A 20,314-nucleotide genomic window follows, 5' to 3' on the forward strand; every position below is an offset into this window, starting at 1 on the left:
AATGTCTTAATGTCCCATAATTGCAATTCAACATGACAAGTGAACTACAAGCCATATAGAAATGATGGGGTGCCATTTTAAGGTGGTGGCGTTCAAAATACTGCCTATTTGTGCATTTGGAAGGGATTGGCATGAAAGTGCAGTACAAGTGTACACACAGTGGCAAATGCTAGCCATAAATTCAAGTGCTGTATAGGCGTATGAAAATATCACTGTCTCGTATGTGAAGCACCTGATAGGTATATATGTATTTGAATTCAATTTTAAAAATTGAATATTGCCCATATTGTCTGTGAAATCAAATTAAACTGCATTCTACCAGAGTAAAATAGAGCAATAATAAAATATACTAAAATTATGATACACAAATTTTAATTTCAAACAAATCTTTTTAGCTATTTTCTAAATAATTTGCTTATTTCGGCTAAGTTAATTTAAAGTGGCAATAATTTGTAAAATATTTTGTTAAAATTGTATTTCAAAATGGATCATTTCATGCTTAAAATGAAACAAACCCGTATTTTAGACTATCACATTATAAGTGACCGGACTCATCTTATTGTAGTACTTTGGATTTTGTCTATGACACATGTGTATGTATAATAAATTATTTTTTTTATTTATGTTTGTCACGACTTACCAGCATTGAAGTTAATACACAAAAGCAAAATGTCCACCAGACAGATTTTTTCATCTCATGGATGGAAGGTTTATGGTTGGCTAATAAAATGAAAACCAAACATGTTTTACTCCCTTGCATTTTGCTTTAACATGAGCGTGAAGTGAACTACAGCAGTGACCACGGTAGTACTACAGGTACTGGTAGTGCCTTAAATGTTACACTTGACTCATGTAGCGATTTTCTGGTTATCATTCTCTACACTAGTTTTTATAACCAGCGTTCTTCGTGATACTGCCATGTCTTTGTAAGGCAAGGCTAATTTTACAATAATAGATTCTAATTTTATAAAATAATAGATTCTAATTTTGAAAAGAAAAAAAAAAGATAAGTTTTCCCACCCTTAAAAATGTATAAGAATAATTGTGTTCTAAAAATTAAGTGCAATAAATGCTCTTTCAATTTTTGTTGAACTTCAATGATACAATTTATTTACAATATTGGATACATTCCTATATCTAAAGGTAATTCACACACACCTATATAAGTAATGCTGTTATAGTTTTTTTTTTATGTAAATAAAAAAAAGTAAATATCCCAATTAATTACAGCATGATTTGAACTAGCATTCTTTTATGTGATTTTTTTTTCCATGTGCACAAAATGACAATGGTACTTGTGTAGTATTATATACCATGCAACAAATTAATAATGTGACAAATGAACAAACAATATTTTGCTCTTTCCTAAATAGCTATGTATTTGCTTCATTCATTGTGTATTTACTTAAACTCATTTAATATAGTTGTGTGGTTTATATTATGAAGAAATATCTCCGATGCCCAAGTGTTTAGCCCCAGTTGCTTTCAGGGTTAGTTTACCTCACATTTGCCAGGATGCACTATTGGCAAATCATGGCAGAAACACATTTGGTAATAGTGTCTGGAATTAAGTTTACAGGTTTAATAATCTTTCTAATAATAGAAAATAATAATTTTGTAAATCAGAAAAGTTGTTAGTGCCTGAACTGTACAAATAAATTTTTTGCAAATATGAACTGGTATGGTAATGGCATCTTTACTTGTTTAAAAAATATAGATACAAAAATTACAATAGCGTTAGTGTTCATGGTTTGAGGTTACGTGTAATGCAGCAAGTAAAATCATAATATCAGAGTTATTCAATATCTGAAGTTAAAACACTGCATTAACAACATACAAAATTGAAGATATACAAAAATGTATAAAACTCGTTTGGGTTTCTGAATAAGTAATAAGTATTAAATTAATTTTCACTAACCATGTCCATAACTCAAGAAAATGTTAATGCATAAGTTGTTGATGTGCTGCTGTTTCTGCTCTTATGCACAATTATGGAGTCTTACAGTGTAACAGCAGTTCTTATTTTAACTAAATCATTACATAAACACTTGATATGTCTTAATATTACATATGTTATCTTTACCAGAGGCATACCAAAGGTGAAAGTGCCCTCTTCTTGTTCCCTCTTTTTTCCTGCATTGGTTCTGGGCAGTAATTGCAAACGCACCATGCTCACATTGCGAGAGTTGTGGGTTCGATACAAACACTCTGGTATGACTTTAGTATATAAGCATTTGTTTCATACCAAAGTTGTTAGGACTCCATTACAATATTGGACCAATACAACATACGTGTTTAGGTAAAAGGTGATCTATTAAAAAAAATACTTATGTATCACAGATTTAAAAAATACTATTTTGTGTGTGTGTGTGTGTGTGTGTGTGTGTGTGTGTGTGTGTGTGTGTGTTGGGGGTATTTTACAGTTTATACCAGTAGAAATAAAAATTACATATTTATTTATATTTTTGAAGAAAAAAAATTTACATATGTCACAAGTACACTAAATTCTAAGTTAACAATAGTGAGGATTGGTTTACTTACAATCTTCTTTCTTCCAGAAAGTATGATAAATGCATGGAACCAAAAGCTAAAAAATGCTTACAACCAAATGCAAACAGCTGCAAATCAATGAATTTCCTAGCAGTCTGACAACCAGCAAATGCAAACAATTTTATTGGAAAAATCTGTGGAAGTGTACATCTAAACAAAACAAAACAGTGTGTAGCGAACGGTTCAAGGAGCAAGACATCACAGTCGCAAGACCCCGAACTAGCGTTCCTGGGTTCTGGGTTGGATCGTTATCCAAGCAAATCTGATTTTGGCCTCCACTGGGTTTGCATGACACCACCAGGTGAGTGCTGGGATGATGGTTTCTATGGCAGAATGGATCACTTTCCCACTGCACTCCAAAAACTTTCTTCAAAAAGTACGAGAGATCGGATATCTTCTCGACTGTTTTAAAATATATACATATTATTTTAATATAAATTTAGTGTCTTCAGTCCCACGTTTGTATTTGGGTGGATTATTTGATCGAAGGGAAATAATCTGGCATCCCCGTCAAGGTGATGTGTCAAGGTGGCCCCCACATCTCTCAACTTGTGTTTCGCCACTGATTTTTTACATCTCGCCAGTTGCTTCAGGTTGTAAAATTCACTGGTATTAAGTAATAATACCTCAACCACTCGAAGAATTACAAAATGATTGTCCAGTCACACGAGCGTTTTGAGCTGCTGGCGCAGCACCTTGCCGGCAGGGCTGCGTGGTATCGCGTCCACGAACCGCACGCCGCCCGCCAGCCTCTTGTACGGGGCCACGCGAGGCTCCAGGTGGTCCACGATGTCGCACTCCGTCACGGGGGAGTCCTTGCCCAGCACCACGAACGCCCTCGGGATCTCGCCGGCCCTCTCGTCCGGGACGCCCACCACTGCCACGTCCGTGACCCCGGGCAGCTCGATGATGATGTTCTCCAGCTCGGTGGGCGACACCTGGGGCACACGGGCACATCACTGCACTTGTCTGCGGCAGGCTGCGTGTTTCTCGAGTATAATTAAAATGTAAATAATTTAAATTACACTTTGCTGAATGTACACCCGTTTCAATTGATTACAGAACAGAAATTTTCCTAATTCCAATGTTATATCAATGTAAATCACAAAAAAAAATTTTTTCGTAGTAGTAAGTATTAAATTTAATGTTTTCAAACTTATGACAGCACAAACTACGCCGAACTGCAGAAAAAGAATATTTATGACATGATTATTGAGAATAGTGTAGTTAATAACCATTGATATTTTACGAACCTACTTTTAAGAATTGTTATTACCATGCCATAGAGTAACAATTCAGATATTCTTTATTAAGTAATCATTGCAATCGTTTTTATGAATTATTTGAATTGAGGGAGGTCGGAAAACAGAAGTTAACAGCAGACTACTGTACAGTCGAGAATATTGCAATGCTTGTCAGTGATGCATACTGGCCATTTGGTCTGGTGGTCTGGACTCAATCCATAGTGTTGTTAAGAGGACATGAGAGTTATGGCCAGTGTTGTTAAATGGTGAAAGTTAGTGAATATACCCCCTGGATTCAGAAAAGAGTGCATCTTAAAGCTATATTTAAAATTTAAAAAAAAATACTTTTATTGTTGTATGAACTAAAAAGTAAAACATAATCTATAAATTTAAGTAATTTTTTCAACAGTGATAGAATGATCTACAACTCTGTATAGCCTAATTATTTTAATAAGCTTAAAATCAATTAAATAAACAATACAATTTTTAATTAAGAAAAAGCATGGGGTTCTCTCTTCTTATATTTTCATAATGACTATCATAACAAATAGTCATTATGGATAGAAATACTTCCGACAAATTTCCCACCATACCCCAGCCTCATGGATACACAAAAAGCATGTAGTGGTTTTTGCCTATCTGAACCCCCCCCCCCCCCCCCCTACTTTTTTTCAGGTCATAGTCATGAAATTATTGTATTGTCATCAGTTCTTCATGTTCTTGAAATTTAAGTAATACTCCTTGCAATGCACTGCAAAATCAATTTTCAGTCCCATAAATTTCGGGGGCAATTGACTTTCCACCCACCCCCCCCCTCCCCCTCGGCAATTGACTTCCCACCCCCCCCCCCCCAACCCCCTTCTGACACCACAACACACTAGTGAGTATGGTGGTGCCCAAAGACCTCAAGAGCATATAAAAATTAAGTACTACTTAAATTATCTTGACTTTCGAAAAATCAAGGGCAAATTACCTCCTCTTGACTTGGGGAAGGGAGAAGGGGAGCAGTTGAACCTCGGACACATTTTACACCATGCCCCAGCCTCTTGGATCGGAAACACTCCAAATCAAAAGAGAATATATTTTTTCAATTTCAGATATTTTGGGGGTTGGCCTCCAGGTGAATTTTATCCCTGGGCTTATTTCCCACCATGCCCCAGCCTCATGGATAGACAAAAAGCATGGTTTCTGTTTATAGCCTCTATAACCGCCCCCCTCACCACTTTCAACAGGTCATAGTCATGAAATTATTGCATTGTCATCCAGATTACATATACTTGCGAAGTTTCAAATCGATACGACAATTATTAGAAGTAGGTATGTTAAAATTGACTTACAATATTTGATTACATAGTTACAAGTGAAGCTAATACAAGCATGTTAAGAGCTCTGTACAATATAAAAGCAGTACCGCAGATTTTTTTTTTAAGCTGAATAATTAATTTACTTTGAGAATAAATGCAGTAGTATAACGTACAATTCACTCTACATAATTTATCAAAGTCGCAATTCAAAATTTGGCGGGTCGGAATACTGCCATTTTATTCCTTTTGATCTATTCAAGAAATATACTGAGTTGGTCACAACTGAGTTGGTACAACTGGCAATAAACAGTACTAGAAAGTAATTCATTTAGCATTCATACGTATTTTAGTCTTGTTTAAATGTCATGAAATATCCATTTTAATATACATGTTTATACTTCTTGAAATTTAAAATAAATTTATAACATGTGTTCGATAAAATCAACTCATTTATTACATAAGATAAAGTTTGTTATTTAAGTATCTGTTGGTTGGTGAAACTGATAGTAGGAAATGTATGTTGTTGATCGAAACGAATGATTGTGTGCGTTGGTTTGTTGTGTTTAGTTTAAGATCTTTAAAATTGTAGTAACGTCATGGAAAACGCCGAAGGAATTTTACAAACATTGGAAGAATACGTAAAGTTAAAGCCTAACGATATACCCAGTGAATTAAATGATTACCTAGCGCATGTCGCGAAAACGGGTGACCCTGTTTTTCAGTGGTCGGTGGTGAAATTTTTGTTCCGAGACAAACTAGCAAAAACTATAACAGAGTTCTATGAAAGTTGTCCAGCTATTGATCTGCCACCGTGTCCAAACGTAGATGCATTTAATTATGAAGTACTGAAAAACAGTTTATTAGAACGTTTGGACACATTTTCAAGCGCGCCCTTTACAGTGCAGAGAATTTGTGAGTTACTTATATACCCGAGGAAAGAGTACAGCCGGGTTGACAAGTACATGCGCGCTATCGAAAAGAATATTTTGGTGGTAAGTACCAAAGAACCGGGAATCCCTAAGCGACCAGAAGGCATTCAGTCAGAACCTGTAATGAACGGAGTCATTGACACAAGGGGTATTGAACTAGGCGAAGCTATTGAAACAGTTAGTAGCGAAGGTGTCAACTTGATGCATGCTGATAGCAGTGATGTGCCTGTTCCTGAAAGTGTAAGACTATTGGATTGCTCCACTGCTGATGAAATGGGCATGGAAGAATGTACTAATAGACCACTTGCCAGCATGAAGGCGTGGCAGAAAAATCAACCAACTGTTCTACTTGTTACTGGTAATGGTGATAGCAAGACATATGGAATTAAGGAGCAACAAGACAGTCTATCCACTGGTGACAGAATAATAGAAAACATTGAGTTAAGCAACAACGATTGTACAAAAATTAGCAATATATCGGAGCCTGACACTTCTGCAGAAAGTGGTGTTGAAGCATTCAATCAAGTCATCATAAATGAAGTGGCAGATCAAGTATGCAGTTCGAAAAACGAAAGCCCTCTAATCGATGAAACAGACAAAGCAGTTTTTGACATAAACTTGTCAGAAATTACGCCAAATAAAAGTCCTGAAGAAGATGTTGAAAACACCATTTCTTCAGAAATCGAAAGCACAACAGAAAATATTGTTTCAGAAGCAATCGCAATAGTCGAAGAAAACATCAAGAAAGAATGTGAATCTGATGAAAACACTGAACCATCTACAAGTACTAGTGAAGTTTGTCACGAGGCTTCCGATCAGTTACATTCTTCAGCAGAACAAGAACCAATTGTTGAACCACTTCCAGACACTTTAGATAAATTGACATATGAAACTCCCCCCACTCTTGGTACCGTAATAACAGTTCGAGAAGATGTAACAGAATCACCTGGTAAAGAAGATGATAAAGAAACATGCAGTGTAACAATATCTGAAATTGTTTGTACGCAAGAAGAAGAAGAAGAAGTATCTGAAAATTCTGACTCCCTTGTGGAATCTCAAAGTGTTCACGAACAAGATGACAGTCATCAGTTTGTTGTAGCAGAAGAAAGTGACGCATCAGTTAACATAGAACCTGTGAAAGTGGCTGTTGACGAGACCAGTTTATCAGCTGCACCTCAGCCGTCTGCAGCGACTGAGGTGCTCTTGCAAAGCGAGCAGAGTGCAACACAGGAAGAGTGTGAAAGCAGGGAGTCGCTGGCGAGCGGTGCGATGGTGGCGGGTGGTATCGAAGAGGACTTGTGTGCGGAGGCCAATGACATGGAGCCAGTGGAGATAGAAGCTGCAGTGGAGCAGGACGAAGCGATGGATGTTGACGAGACCAGCCTGCCCATGGAAGTGGCCACGGAAGAGGAGCCCATGGACCAGTCAGAGGAGATGCCAGGGGCTGGAGGTGGCAGTTAATGGTGTTATTCTTAGCTGTTCTAAAGTAAGTTGTAAAACTAGTGCACCGTGAACAGCTAATGTCAGTTCTGTGAATAAAAGAATGTTTACTTAAATTTTTATGTTATATGATTTGGTTTCTTGTAGAGGTAAGGGCTTTTCTAAAAAAAAAAAAATGAATGAACAATTAGGGCTATTTATGTGGCCTGTATTTAATATTGCTTCATTAACCTGCAAAGGAATGTTTTTTTTATCCTGAATGACAGCTATTAGTGGGTCATTGTATAAAAATGAGGAAAATATAATGGTAAAACTTACTTAAAACTAGAAAATATAGATGGGAAAGTGCTTAAAATTATGATAAACCCTCAACTAATGAAATAACATTAAGAATGGAAAATTATCTAAAAGTAAAATTCTAAATAAAGTACATAGCTGTAATCATTCCATATCACTTATCCAAGTTTATCCCTTGATATTGATTTAATGATAATGTATATAGTATTGATCCTGTGGTTTATGATGCTTGCTGTTTTAAATTATTATGTTGAAAGATCCTGGCCAATCAAAAAATTGGACTATCACAATACAAACTATGTGTCTTGTGGAAATTTATTCATTTGTGTTCGACTTATGATCATAATTCAATGTTACAAGTGTTTGTTATGTCCAGGATCTAAAATTTGATATTAGATAATATGAAACTTTTAGGTTAACAACATTTAAAATACTTAAAAATTAATGTGGATAGCTGGTTAGGTTAGGTTAGGTTAGCTACGTTAAAAATACTGTAAAATCGTTTGAACGACTGGTTAAGAATTACCAATATAAAATGTAGCTGACTTAATATAACCAACCATCCTTACTATTTTAACCCATTCGCTCACTTTATTTTTCTCTACAAACGCGGCCCTTTTACACCAATTAATTTAGTCCAAAATCACAAAAATTATCATGAGAAAAATTACTGGTTAGAAATAGTTTCGATTACAACATATTAAAATTTATTTTAAGAACCACTTATTACAGAACTGTGCATTGATTAAATAAACATATCAAACCATAATTAAGATTCAATAATTGGTTTTTGTATGATAAATCTCAAAACATTCTGGCACATCAATAATCATAACAACGTGAAGTGCAACCACACAGCGCTTGCATTCCCAACGTGTTTCGCTCTTTTTATTATGAGCACTGCACACAACACAACGTCTGGATGGGTTTTGCTTGCCAGGATTCGGTGGAATGAATCTTGGGAAATGAGCCCAGTGAGCAGCTTGAAGCCTCATTGGAGTGTCACCCGCAGATCTGCGTCCCCGCCGTTGATAGTGTGGCAAAGTCAGTGATGCCATCAGTTCTTCCATGACATCAATTCTGAATGCACTGTACTTGGCCTTTTTTCCAGTAACTGACATCCACAGCAAATATGTGTTGTAAAGTGCCATGTCCATTACATAAAAGAAAACTTTTTTGTAACCTTTTACATACCGCCGCATGATGGGAAAGGATGCTAACTGTTGGTCCTGCTTATCTACACCTCCCATCCAAGTATTGTAGTTGATTACAACTCTCGGCTTCATGACAGCCATCTTTGTTTTCCTGTCTACCTTTTTTGTCATAGCATAGTCAATTTCACTATTGCATGTAGACAACACTAAAACTGGTTTTTTGTCCATCCACTTTACAACGCTCATACTTTCACTGTACCTGATCATACTTTCCCCTCTGTGAAACTTCTGTTTGAATTCAGTATCTTTAGGCATGTTTTTTCTGTTATGCCTAACAGTGCCAACATCATTAGTTCCATGATTATGTAACTCTTCAAAAAGTTTTGGCGAACTGTACCAGTTATCCACAAACAGTGTGTGACCAACCCCTTGATATGGTTCCATTAGCTTCATTACAATAGCTTCACTGGCTAGTGTAGCTTGTTTGCCTTCTGTTTTCCCTGTGTAAATATAAAAGGAAAAACAGTACCCAGTTTTCGAGTCACAAAGTTTGTATATTTTTATTCCAAACCTAGCTCGCTTTGAAGGGTTATATTGTATAAAACACAAACGGCCTCGAAACTTCATCAGGGACTCGTCCAATGAAAGGTTTTCCCCTGGACAATTTAGCTCAGGAAATTTTTTTCTGAAATAATCTAGCACTGGTGCTATTTTACACAAACGATCATGTTTGTTCAGAGCATTGTTGTTTTGGAAGTGAAGATACCTGGAGATGTCCAGAAACCTCTTCAAAGACATAACTTCACGAATGCCTGGTGTACGAGTCATACCTTTGCCACTCCAATATGAACGAATGCTGTGTTTTTTTGCTTGTGCCATCATAACACACAAAGTGAAGTATGCTTGTATTTAGTCACAAGTGATGGGAAACCAATTAGAATTTGGTTTTACTGCAATGCACTCTGTGGCATAGTCATTGGTTTCAGTGCAGATTGACTGCCACAAATCATGATCAAACACTAACCGAAAACAGTCTAATTTTGTAGGGTTTGGTGGAAAATTGTGGGTGAGTAAAGCCACTGGATTTACACCAACATTACTGTGAAATGGTATTTTAGTTATAATTTTATTACCTTTTTCGTTGGACCATTCGTGAGAACCGATAGGCGCAGATGTGTCAGATTTTGACAGATTGTTGCCTTGGCCGCACTCTTCTAATTCAGAAATGTTCACTGATGAAGAATAACTACTTTCACTGTCACTATCACTATTATCTGACATTTCCACAACATCAGAATCACTTTCATCCACCGCATTGCTAATGTCATCAAAAATCCGCTTACATTTTGAACACATTGTCACGTGTCACCAAATGTCATAACAAAAACACGTGCGTGAATAAAAACAAATATATTTGTTTACAGCAAAGATTAGAATAAGACTTAACCACCAAAGCAAAGAATAATACTTAGGAAAGAGAGTAAACACGCATTCTAGTGAAAAATCGAGGAACTAAATTTGTAAAAAAAGTTTAAAAATGCTATGGATTTTGGACGTCTGTCAGACCGACTCGTGCACGAAAGTCATTTAGGAATGCGACGGCTGACAGACCGATCTGTGCACGAATGGGTTAAAGTATTTTTAATGTAACTAAAAAACTGTTAACATAATTTATAAGGCTGTGTATGTAATCTGTATGGAGGCATAAGGTACTATGTCAGCTTTCAGGCAAAATGTACTTAACCATAAACTTGACCATCGTTTGACATTCATTCTAGTGGCACAACTTTAAGATTTATGATATGTCAAAAATATAGATTTTTTTGGTTATAAATAGCAGAGCACTATTTAAAAAAAAATTTAATTGCTCTAATAAAAATTTTTGTTTTTGTGACACAATGTCTTATACCTTCAAAGTCCAAAAAATATATACATATAAAACTTATTTTAAATGTCGCTAATCTAAACTTACCAACTGGAGCATTGCAATATTTCTAGAACTTGACATGTAATTAACAGTTTTATCGTTCGCCTGTGCAGTAGCGCGCATACGCTGCCATGTGTAAGTCCTTGCTGTGCTTGCAAACAGTTTGCATCAATAATGATAGGAACGTTAAAATCAGACCTTCCACATATGCGACAAGTATCAAGTGACGTAACAAAGAGAAATGAACTCTTAATATGCTACTCTAACTGCAAATTAATAAATAACCAAATACCTACTACATAGGCCTGCAATTAATTAAACTACTTAGTCAATATTTTAATCATCTTAAATACAATGAAGTTACTTCATAAATATTTTATTATATTTGTCATTAAGATAGAAGTAAAAACAGCCCATTACAAATGACTAGTATTGCTGTAAAATAAACAATTAATTTTCTAACATTTGGCACATTTGCATGGAATGTGTAGAATGCTGTATTCAGTACCTATGAGGCAAAAATATGTTTTAGGAGAATAAACCTGCTTAGGGTAATAACAAAAATGTATTACCTAGTTCAAAAGTTGTCTTTAATTGCAGCAAGTATCTTTCTTATGTCACTTTTAAGGTCCCTGTTATCATTGAGGCAAGCTGTTTGCAAACACAGTGGAGACTCGCACATGGCGACGCCTGTGTTACTGCATAGACAAATGTTAAAATGGTAAACTACTTGAAGTACCACAATGATTCCAAACATGTTAATAAATGGATAAAAGCATTTTGGAATATTTTGTTTTCTTTCAGAAAAGTTGCTTTCTTTCATAGTTACTTATTATTGCTTGTAATTTACAGAAAGTTTACAATTTTGAACGGTTGTTTAGGTTGGTTACATTTAAAATACGATTAAATTGTGTGAGCTGTTATTTTGGTTAACTACATTTACAGTACCTTAAATTGTGTGAAACAGTTGTTAAGTTAGTAAAATTTAAATAACTCATGCTTACAATAAGCATGAATAGTTACAATGGCACGTGTGGAATATGTTCCTATAGAGGTGTTGAGGGGATGACTCACGGGCCATCTGTGGCGGTTAGAAACCTGGGACGAGGTGTGTTTCAGGAGACAAGGTGGATGGAGAGGCTGAGTTAATTAAGGGGTTAGCAAATTGCAGAGAAGGCTACAGAAAGGATTTAAAGGAGGTGGAGGGACAATGAGAAAAAGTTTCATTGGCAGAGTTTGTAAAGGTCTTTAATTTACGATCGATTAGAAATCTAAGAGCCCATAAAAGTCATTATCTACAGGATATCCAATTATAGAAAGTATAGAAAAATCAGGGAAGTTGGAATTTGCCATGGAAAGTCAGCCAGGAATCAAAGTAAAATCCTGAAGTCCTGGAAATTCCTTAGTGATAATAATTTGAGGGGGAAATATCATGCTCCATTCTGCATCACCTAGGCTATTGAAGCTTTTTTTCCCAGATGGTGTTTTAATGTATACACTAAAATGGCATACATAAAGTTCTGTTTGAAATTAAGTACGTGGAGAGAGAACTAGGGCAGTAACGGGGATGGTGAGGCTGAATTTTCTTTATTTCTTTCTGAAAATTGCAATGTAGGGAAATTTGAAATATTGATTAGGGAAAAGCCAGAGAAATCTTATTAGCTCATATTGCATTATGTAGCAGCTTATCACCCATTAACCAAGCCACCACAATTCAGACACCTGTTTGGGAGCAGCCTTAAAAAAAATGCAAAAATTTGAATTTTTTTTTTTTTTTTTAAAGTTTGTAACTTTGGCTCACAACTGTACCGGCTGTTCCGACACTAAATGTCCTCACGAACAAGTTATTTAAAATACTAATCAAATATTTAAAGAAGGTGCTAATTAGAAGTGCCTTAATGAAAGGTAAGGAATAAACTTTTATATAAAAAATCTTATTGGTGGAACATTAACATTCGGGCTTTGAGCACAACAACGAAACCAAATCTTGGATTAAAAACTCAGCTAACTCTATAAGGTATATATAATATACACAATCATTATTGTTACAATAAGCTTGCATTTACTAATACAGCTAAAATTTGCTGTAACAAAAGTTATTAGAGCTTTTGCTCTCCAAATAAATGTGTTACCAAAATATCATAAAAGCTTTACGGCCTGTTACAAGTAAATTTATAACATACATTCAAAAATTTGTATACAAAAAATTCTACCAAAGGGATCCGGGTCTCCATAAAAAGTCTCAAAAGTTCTCATCAGTGCACAATTTCTAACCTGAGCTCAGTTTTAAAGTTTTCATTCAAAATTTGGTCAAAACAAAATCACTATAAAATTTATTTCTTAACTGGAACGTGATTATTCCTCTCTGGAAATTATTAACCTTGATTCACACGTCCATGCAGTGGTGATGTTCTTCGCGTGTCATTAGAGTCTAATCAGGAAACCTTCATCAGCTGACTCAAGTTCATGACTTTCCAGGGGCAATTCACAAACTACGGGTGTGTCATTCACGTGGTTTAGAAGTTCTCAGCAGGAACTTGCATAATAATAACCACTAACTAAAAACCTGGTTACTGGCCTGAAACAACATGCTCTTGAGTGCATGTTTCCGCCGACTTTAGCACCACAACACACACCCATACCAGGACGTGCTAGCTTCAACCATCGCCTGTGGTTCAGTAGCACTGTCTCGAATAAATTGGAGCACGTACTTTACACCAACATTTTCACTCGTTCCCGTAAACGAAAGAAACGTGAACATGCATACAACAGCTCTGTCCTTGAGCACGGCCCAGCTTATTCTCTCCAGACCGCGTGGCGTCAACAGTCACCCCAACCACCCCGCTCTCTAGGGGCCGTGAAGGCAACTCAGTTCCGCCTCTCAATAAACATCTGGTCTCACACGTGAAATGTACACTTATGTTACTGATAAATACAGCCACATTACGCAAAAACTTTTAATAAATCTGAATAAAAATTCAAATGGAAACAGGTAATTAAAGAAAAAAAATTTTAATCTTACCAACCTTTACACAATTTCAATAAAGCGTAAATAAACAGGCCGTAATATAAAACTTAAACAAATTAAACTAAGAGCTAAAACGAATTAAAATATTATCACCATTCTAAGAAATAAAACAAAATACAAAAAATAAAATTATTAAAAACCAGACAAAAAAATTAAAGTATGGGAACAGTCCAAAAGCCAACCATGCAATGGGGCTTCAATTAAAAATGAAAATTGTTACTTGTTGCCGAAGTACTTTAAACGATAGAGACCTACTTGAAGACAACATGGCTGCATCTAATAGTGAACATTTCATAAAACGAAGAATATTACAGGAAAATTGGGTTCAATGATTAGAATGACAATCATTGAAAATAAAATCCAGTTATGTGAAGTCTAAAATAAAGTTAAAAGCAACTATGTTTTAAAATATTTTTGATGTTGCTAATTTTGTGACATATTTTTGAAGTAACAGTCTCAAACTTCTATCAACTGCAAAACCTATTTATTTTTTACTTTTGCAACATATTTTATCTTCAGAAAGACAGACCTGGTACTGAATGATCTATGTTATACTTAAATTATGTTGTCAAATATCATTAATTTTTGTTGCATTAGTTTATAATAAGTCATAAACAGTCATTTTAAGTCCTTAGGTTTTTTTTTTTTTTTTTGCAAAGTAGGATTTCTAAATTGTGTGGAGGAGGCTAGATTGCATTATAAACTAGTTTAAATAAGAGTTGTTTAGGGGATCAATTGACATTTAATGGTAAACAGCAAATCATAATGAGTTGTGCAGCCATGAAACACCATCTGTATAATTAATGTTAAGGATGCCATATATTCCACCAAATTATTGCTCAAAACAAGTAGGTTTAGTATAGTAGGTACAGTAGGTTTAAAATACAAATTGTACCCAATGCCAACAAACTATCCAAATTATGTTCCTAAAAAAATTACACATTGAGTAAACTTTCTTCAGTGCTATTCCATGAAGCAAGATAATGATAATGTGATAATGAGAATGAATAGCTAAGCTAATAATGAATGGCTAAGTACTGAAGAAACAACATGGTTAGCTCACTTTAAAGGCAATATATGAATATTAATGAATTTGCTACATACTCCAAAATAAATGTTTAAAAGACCATCTCTTATCTTCTCCAGAAGAGAATGTATCTTGCAATGCATTTTTCTTGTAGTAATGATTGGATTTGTTTTCATTCAGGACTTAAAGTACATATCTATAAAATAAGCAGCTGTGTACGTACTTGCATGTTGACATCAAAAGGTGTGTTGTGTTTACCTACCTGATAATATCGTGAGAGGAGTATGTTCATTCACATTGGTTTGGGAAAATGTACAATGAATTGAATGAAGCCAGTATGAAATTATTGCAGGTGTGGCACAACTATAATTTATTGACAATAAAACTGTCCGATGCATGTTTGCCAATGTGTTTTGTAGTTAACTGTGCTAACCCAGAATATGTGCGTTTTTCCAGGGTGGTTCGTTCCAAGAAGTTTGGTTTCCCCAGGATGCATTACTACCATGTTCGTTACTGCCTCAACATGATGTTCAGCTTATCACAAATTTTGGTTGTTATCCTAACGAAACAAATTTTTGGACATTCTGAGGTAGGACAGCCACAAATTTGCAGTATTTCTTTCCTGCAAGTATGTCTTACATTGGCACATCAACAGACTGCGATTTATCTGTGCCTTTTACCACTTGACCATTGTATCACCAACATTTTATGCAGAATACTAAAAAAAATTATTTTGTAGGTGTTGATTTTTTACTACACTGGTTGATTGTCATTTTAAGGTATCACAAGTGGTTAGAAAAGGTAATAACTAATAAGTGTTGTTTATAACTTAAGGAAAGCAAAAAACATTCTGATAAGCTAGATCTCAGATTTTCAGTGCAAGATAGTCCGTTAACTGTGTGAACATAAGGAACGTTGGTTGAAGAGTGGAGTTGGTGCAGTATTGTAATGCTAAAGGTGACTGAAATATCATTTAATACACAAAACTGCATAATTTTGATGATGCATTTGCGCTATTTATTTTCAATGTGTTGTGTTTAACATGGGATAGCCCAGAAGTTAAATTATCTGAATGCTGTCTACTGTATTTGTGTAATTTTTTTAGCAAATTTTGTAGAAATATTTGTGTAAGTGAACATGTTTCCCGCGTGTGAAGATATTTGTAGGAATATGTGTGTTGGGCTTGCTGTTGTGTTCATTTTAGTGCTGTACAATGTTTAACAGAACTAGGCAAACCAGAGAATGTTTAATGTTCGGATAGCAGTCCTTGACCGTATTGTGTCCATTGGATGTTTGGAAAATGCAACATAATCAATAGAGCAGTGATATTGTTATGAATTAAAGCATGCAAAGAATAATTCATGTAGTTGTCATACAGCTGATAGAGCAGCCAAAGTTTTTGTAGCCTCAATAGATATGGGCCCTGCCCACTTTCCATAGTACAAAATGGAAATAGAAGAGGAGACTTGTTTGCATGTGTAGCTGAAAACAAGACACGGCATGCCCCATGCCTTTGACTCTTGTGGGGAGGGTAGGAGGTAGTTCCGAGGTCTGGGAGGGGCAGACTCACTCAAAGCTGTGTGTGCAATGTGTTGGTCCATAGTAGTGGAATTTCTCTATCCAATTGTAACTTGATGGTTAGCAAAGGTTTTTTTTATACAGCTTTCATGTTCCAACTATTAGTATCAAGGGACAAAACTGCATATGCATTATTTTGTAAATAATTTGTTTTCAGTGTGGCTAATGATTGATTAGTAACAGTGCAGATTCTTGGCCTTTAATTTGAAATTATTTGGGATTTAAAAAAAACTGTTTTCATTAATTATTTGAGTTCATTTAGAGTTAAGTTTGGTTAAGTACTATGGTCAATTCATTGTTTTTTATTGCACAGCTAAGCATTTTCTTTGACAAATACATGTAAGTACGTAACTACCGACAGCAATATTCACTTCAGAAATTTGTTTAATATATTTTAAATGAAATAGAGTGGCTTCTAATCAGAAGTTGTGAAAGGTTTTTTGATTATATTTAAAAATTAAAATGTTGCTATGGATGAAACACATTATTCAGTTTTTATTTTCCTGGGCTTCTGTGAAGAAGTATGAAACTCAGTATAGTGAACAAAGTATTCAGATTGTACTGTTTTTTTAGCTCATCTGTGTAAGTGCACGTGTAATTTTTATCTTTGCTCATAAACCATAGTGAGTTGCTTTAGCAATGATATTTAAAGCATTTTTTTTTGGGACCAGTGTTAATATTGACATCTTTTAGCAGTCTTCAGTATCCATTAGCAACATAATACAGGGTGTCCATAAAAGAATGTCCCAGTTTCAATGTTATAATATAACATTAATTTAGATTATTTACAACAAATCATACATCAAATTGAAGGTAAACTAACCTAGTTTTTTTTATAAATGTTTAATATGTGCACCTTGTTTAGTTACACTACTCATATCCAACCTAAAGGCCAATTCTTCCCACACTTTGGTTAACACGTCTGGAGTAATGGAAGCAATAGCCTCTTCAATTTTGTGTCTCAACTTTGGCCAATCATTAGGTAGCGGTTGAACGTAGATACAATCTTTTATAAAGCCCCAGAGGAATAAAACTGCATGGCGTTATGACAGGTGAACATGGAGGCCAGCGAAATAGAGCTCTGTCATGTAGACCATTGCCACCAATCCAACGGTGAGGGACTTCGATGTTCGACCACTTTCGTACAAAGAAATTCCAATAGGGAAAGGGCTCCATCCTGTTGCCAAATAATGTTTACATTTTCACCCTTTACTAATTGGGGAAAGAGCCGTTCTTTTAACATAGGTGGCGCTGCAAGCGAGAAAACAACAAAGCAGTGCTCGTGATTGCGCTTATCTGAAACAGTTATAATTACTCTTTAACTGTGACCTTGAATCAACACACTACAAAACTTACAATTGATGCTATAAAATTTTATAATCGGGACATTCTTTTATTGACATATTGTATAGTGTTGATTGAGTCCATGTACTGAGAGCAAGACCACATTACGACAAGGCTCATGTTTTGCTATAAAGGCCGTCAGCCTTTGCCTGTCCCCATTGTTTGTTATATGAAAAACTACACAATGTACGAGTCCTGCTATAGCATTTTGTTTATGTTCTGGAAGCCAAAATGTTGAAATTAACAGTGTCGTAACATTAATGTTTTCCAGCGAGAAAAGTGAAGAGCCTCGCACTTAGGTTCTGGGGCCCCCAGAAAATAGTGGAAATTTTCTTCATAGCTATTTAAGCCATGCTCTGTTTGGAAAGTTGTTACAGGTATAAGTAGTAGTCAACTGAGAAATAAACCATTAGTGTTCTGTACATTTTCATTGTATCACTTGCAAGTTTTCATTTTCTTAACAAAAACAAATCATGATCATTTCCCAGGTGTGTACATTTCTCAATTTTTGGGTAAATATTGCTATAAAAAATTATATAAATTAACCAATAAACAACATTTATTGTATGATTTTTTTCTGCCAAATGTGTTTTTAAAGATTGTTGCCCCTGCATATCTCACTTCAAAGACTAGCAAATAATACACTTTTTGTGTCCAAGTGATATTTCACCATTTATAAAATTATTTTGTAAAATATCTTAGCGAAGGGATTTTTATTTCTTCAGAACACCCCACTCTTAGATTGCAGTGCGGAAATAAATGGGCACATTCTCTTTCTTTCTAACACATGCCGACTGCCGTCAGCACTGTCCTTGTTTCTGTGCGTGCTGCTACCACATGTCATACGAATTTAACGTTGTGTTTTTTAAGGCAAAGCAAGTTTGCATATTGTATAGCATCAAAATAAGCATCAGGCAATAAATATACTTTGCATACTTAATGGCATTTTAAGGAGCCAAAAAAAAATTACAAAAACCCAATTTCCTCACTGGAAACTGTTTTGAAGTATTCCAAAAAGCATCAAATCAAAAAAATTAACCTACAAGTGTATTCAATTAAGATGTTTTATGTTAGTAAATTCATGTTTTAGGATGCCAATAAATATGCTCTCTGTTTCAGTTATATAAATTTTTTAAAATCCTAAAATACGTTTCCTCAGAAACTGACACATCAAAAAGTTGATCAGCTGCAAAGTTTTTTGCTGTTAAAGTTATATGGGGGTCAAAAGTGTGAAAAATGTTCAAAATGAATGGCGTTTGTCTTTAAATGTTTAAATGCACACCATCTCAATTGCTCTTACAGTTTTCATGTCCATAGCTGTGAAGATGTGTCTTATCAACGCAAGAGCGCACTGTCATACAGGCTTGCTACCAAACTGCTGACATAAGATGAAACGAGGCTTGTGTGTTTGGAGGAGTGAAGTTCTAACCTGCAAGCAAGTTCAAAAATTCAGGTTTCCTTAGTTCAGCTATTCCCTTCGACGCACATTTCTGAATACCAGTCTGCCAGTTAGTGCCATGTATCGTGACCAAGCAACACATTTTATTTGGTGTCTCGTTACAGTTACAATTTTGACAGGTTATTTATCCACATATATGAATTTATTATCTGCCTTTATGTGAATTACATAAATGTAAACTATGCAAGAGACTGTGCTGAAAGTATTTGAGTATTTTTCAGAAACATGCGTGTGAACAATGCAATTAGATAGCTTTGGTCAACTTAAGTCGGCGGTAGTGATTAAAAGGTATGTGTTTATTAATTTACTTATCAAGTTCACTTCACAATTATCACATGAATCCGTTCCAATGAAAGTGTGAACGTTTTTTGTTGCAAGTTAGAATAAAAAAGTTGTGATTTACTATAAATTTATAAGCATTATAGTATAAAATAGAAACACATCTAATGAAATTCGAAATGTGTTAGAAATCTGGTAAAAGTGCTTACCATGGAATGCAATCTAAGAATAATAGAAAATAGTGTAAATAGAAAATGCTACATTATTAAAAAGCTAGAATTTTTTTTTCAGTCAAATATTGCAAAATAAATCCTAAATAGTAGTAATTTTATAAAATGCAAGCAGACATATTTAAGGTAAAGGAAAGTTACTGTCTTGATAGTGTGCATGTGCCAACTGAACAGACTGAAACAATGCACTTGTATTACATGAATCATATTTTTTCTCAATTTAGGAATGTTGCGGATGTAGCTGTGATCGGTTGGTTTTCTCGGAGTACTCCCGTTTCCCCCAGCTATGCATTCCACCAGTGCTCCATTAGCATCTCGGCATCTTTCGTTGTGTCTAATGACCTCAATGTCTATGAAATGTTAAGCTCAATACACTACCTTTTTCACCTTAATACATGAGCAGCAAGATAGTTTTTGTAATTTGATGTAAGTGGCGTATAACATAATGGTATCATCTCCATAGCATAATATAATGACCACAAAGAAAAACACAAATTGAAAGAGCAAAACTTACCACATTTCAA

The 20,314-nt window shown here is 35.1% G+C and overlaps 2 protein-coding genes across 2 annotated transcripts in view; one reads left to right on the forward strand and one right to left on the reverse strand.

Annotated features, from left to right (window-relative positions):
- Nucleotides 1-1,086: 1,086 nt before the first annotated feature.
- The window catches only part of LOC134533057 (uncharacterized), a 98,301-nt gene continuing 79,073 nt past the window's right edge, over nucleotides 1,087-20,314 (reverse strand). The window contains exon 8 of the mRNA XM_063370250.1: nucleotides 1,087-3,488. Coding sequence (XP_063226320.1) covers nucleotides 3,213-3,488 — 276 coding nt within the window. The 3' untranslated portion in view covers nucleotides 1,087-3,212. The remainder of the gene's footprint in view (nucleotides 3,489-20,314) is intronic.
- Nucleotides 5,570-18,389, forward strand: LOC134533056 (serine/threonine-protein phosphatase 4 regulatory subunit 2). The gene is made up of 2 exons (XM_063370249.1): nucleotides 5,570-7,513; nucleotides 15,357-18,389. The coding sequence occupies exon 1, from the start codon at nucleotides 5,695-5,697 to the stop codon at nucleotides 7,486-7,488; it is 1,794 nt and encodes a 597-aa protein (XP_063226319.1). The 5' UTR covers nucleotides 5,570-5,694; the 3' UTR covers nucleotides 7,489-7,513; nucleotides 15,357-18,389.

This window comes from Bacillus rossius, chromosome 6 (genome assembly GCF_032445375.1).
Source record: "Bacillus rossius redtenbacheri isolate Brsri chromosome 6, Brsri_v3, whole genome shotgun sequence".
NCBI classification, from domain to species: Eukaryota; Metazoa; Arthropoda; class Insecta; order Phasmatodea; family Bacillidae; genus Bacillus; species Bacillus rossius.

Bases quoted from the DNA above. Each gene is read 5' to 3' on its own strand.
- LOC134533056 (XM_063370249.1), top strand. From the start codon at position 5,695: ATGGAAAACGCCGAAGGAATTTTACAAACATTGGAAGAATACGTAAAG.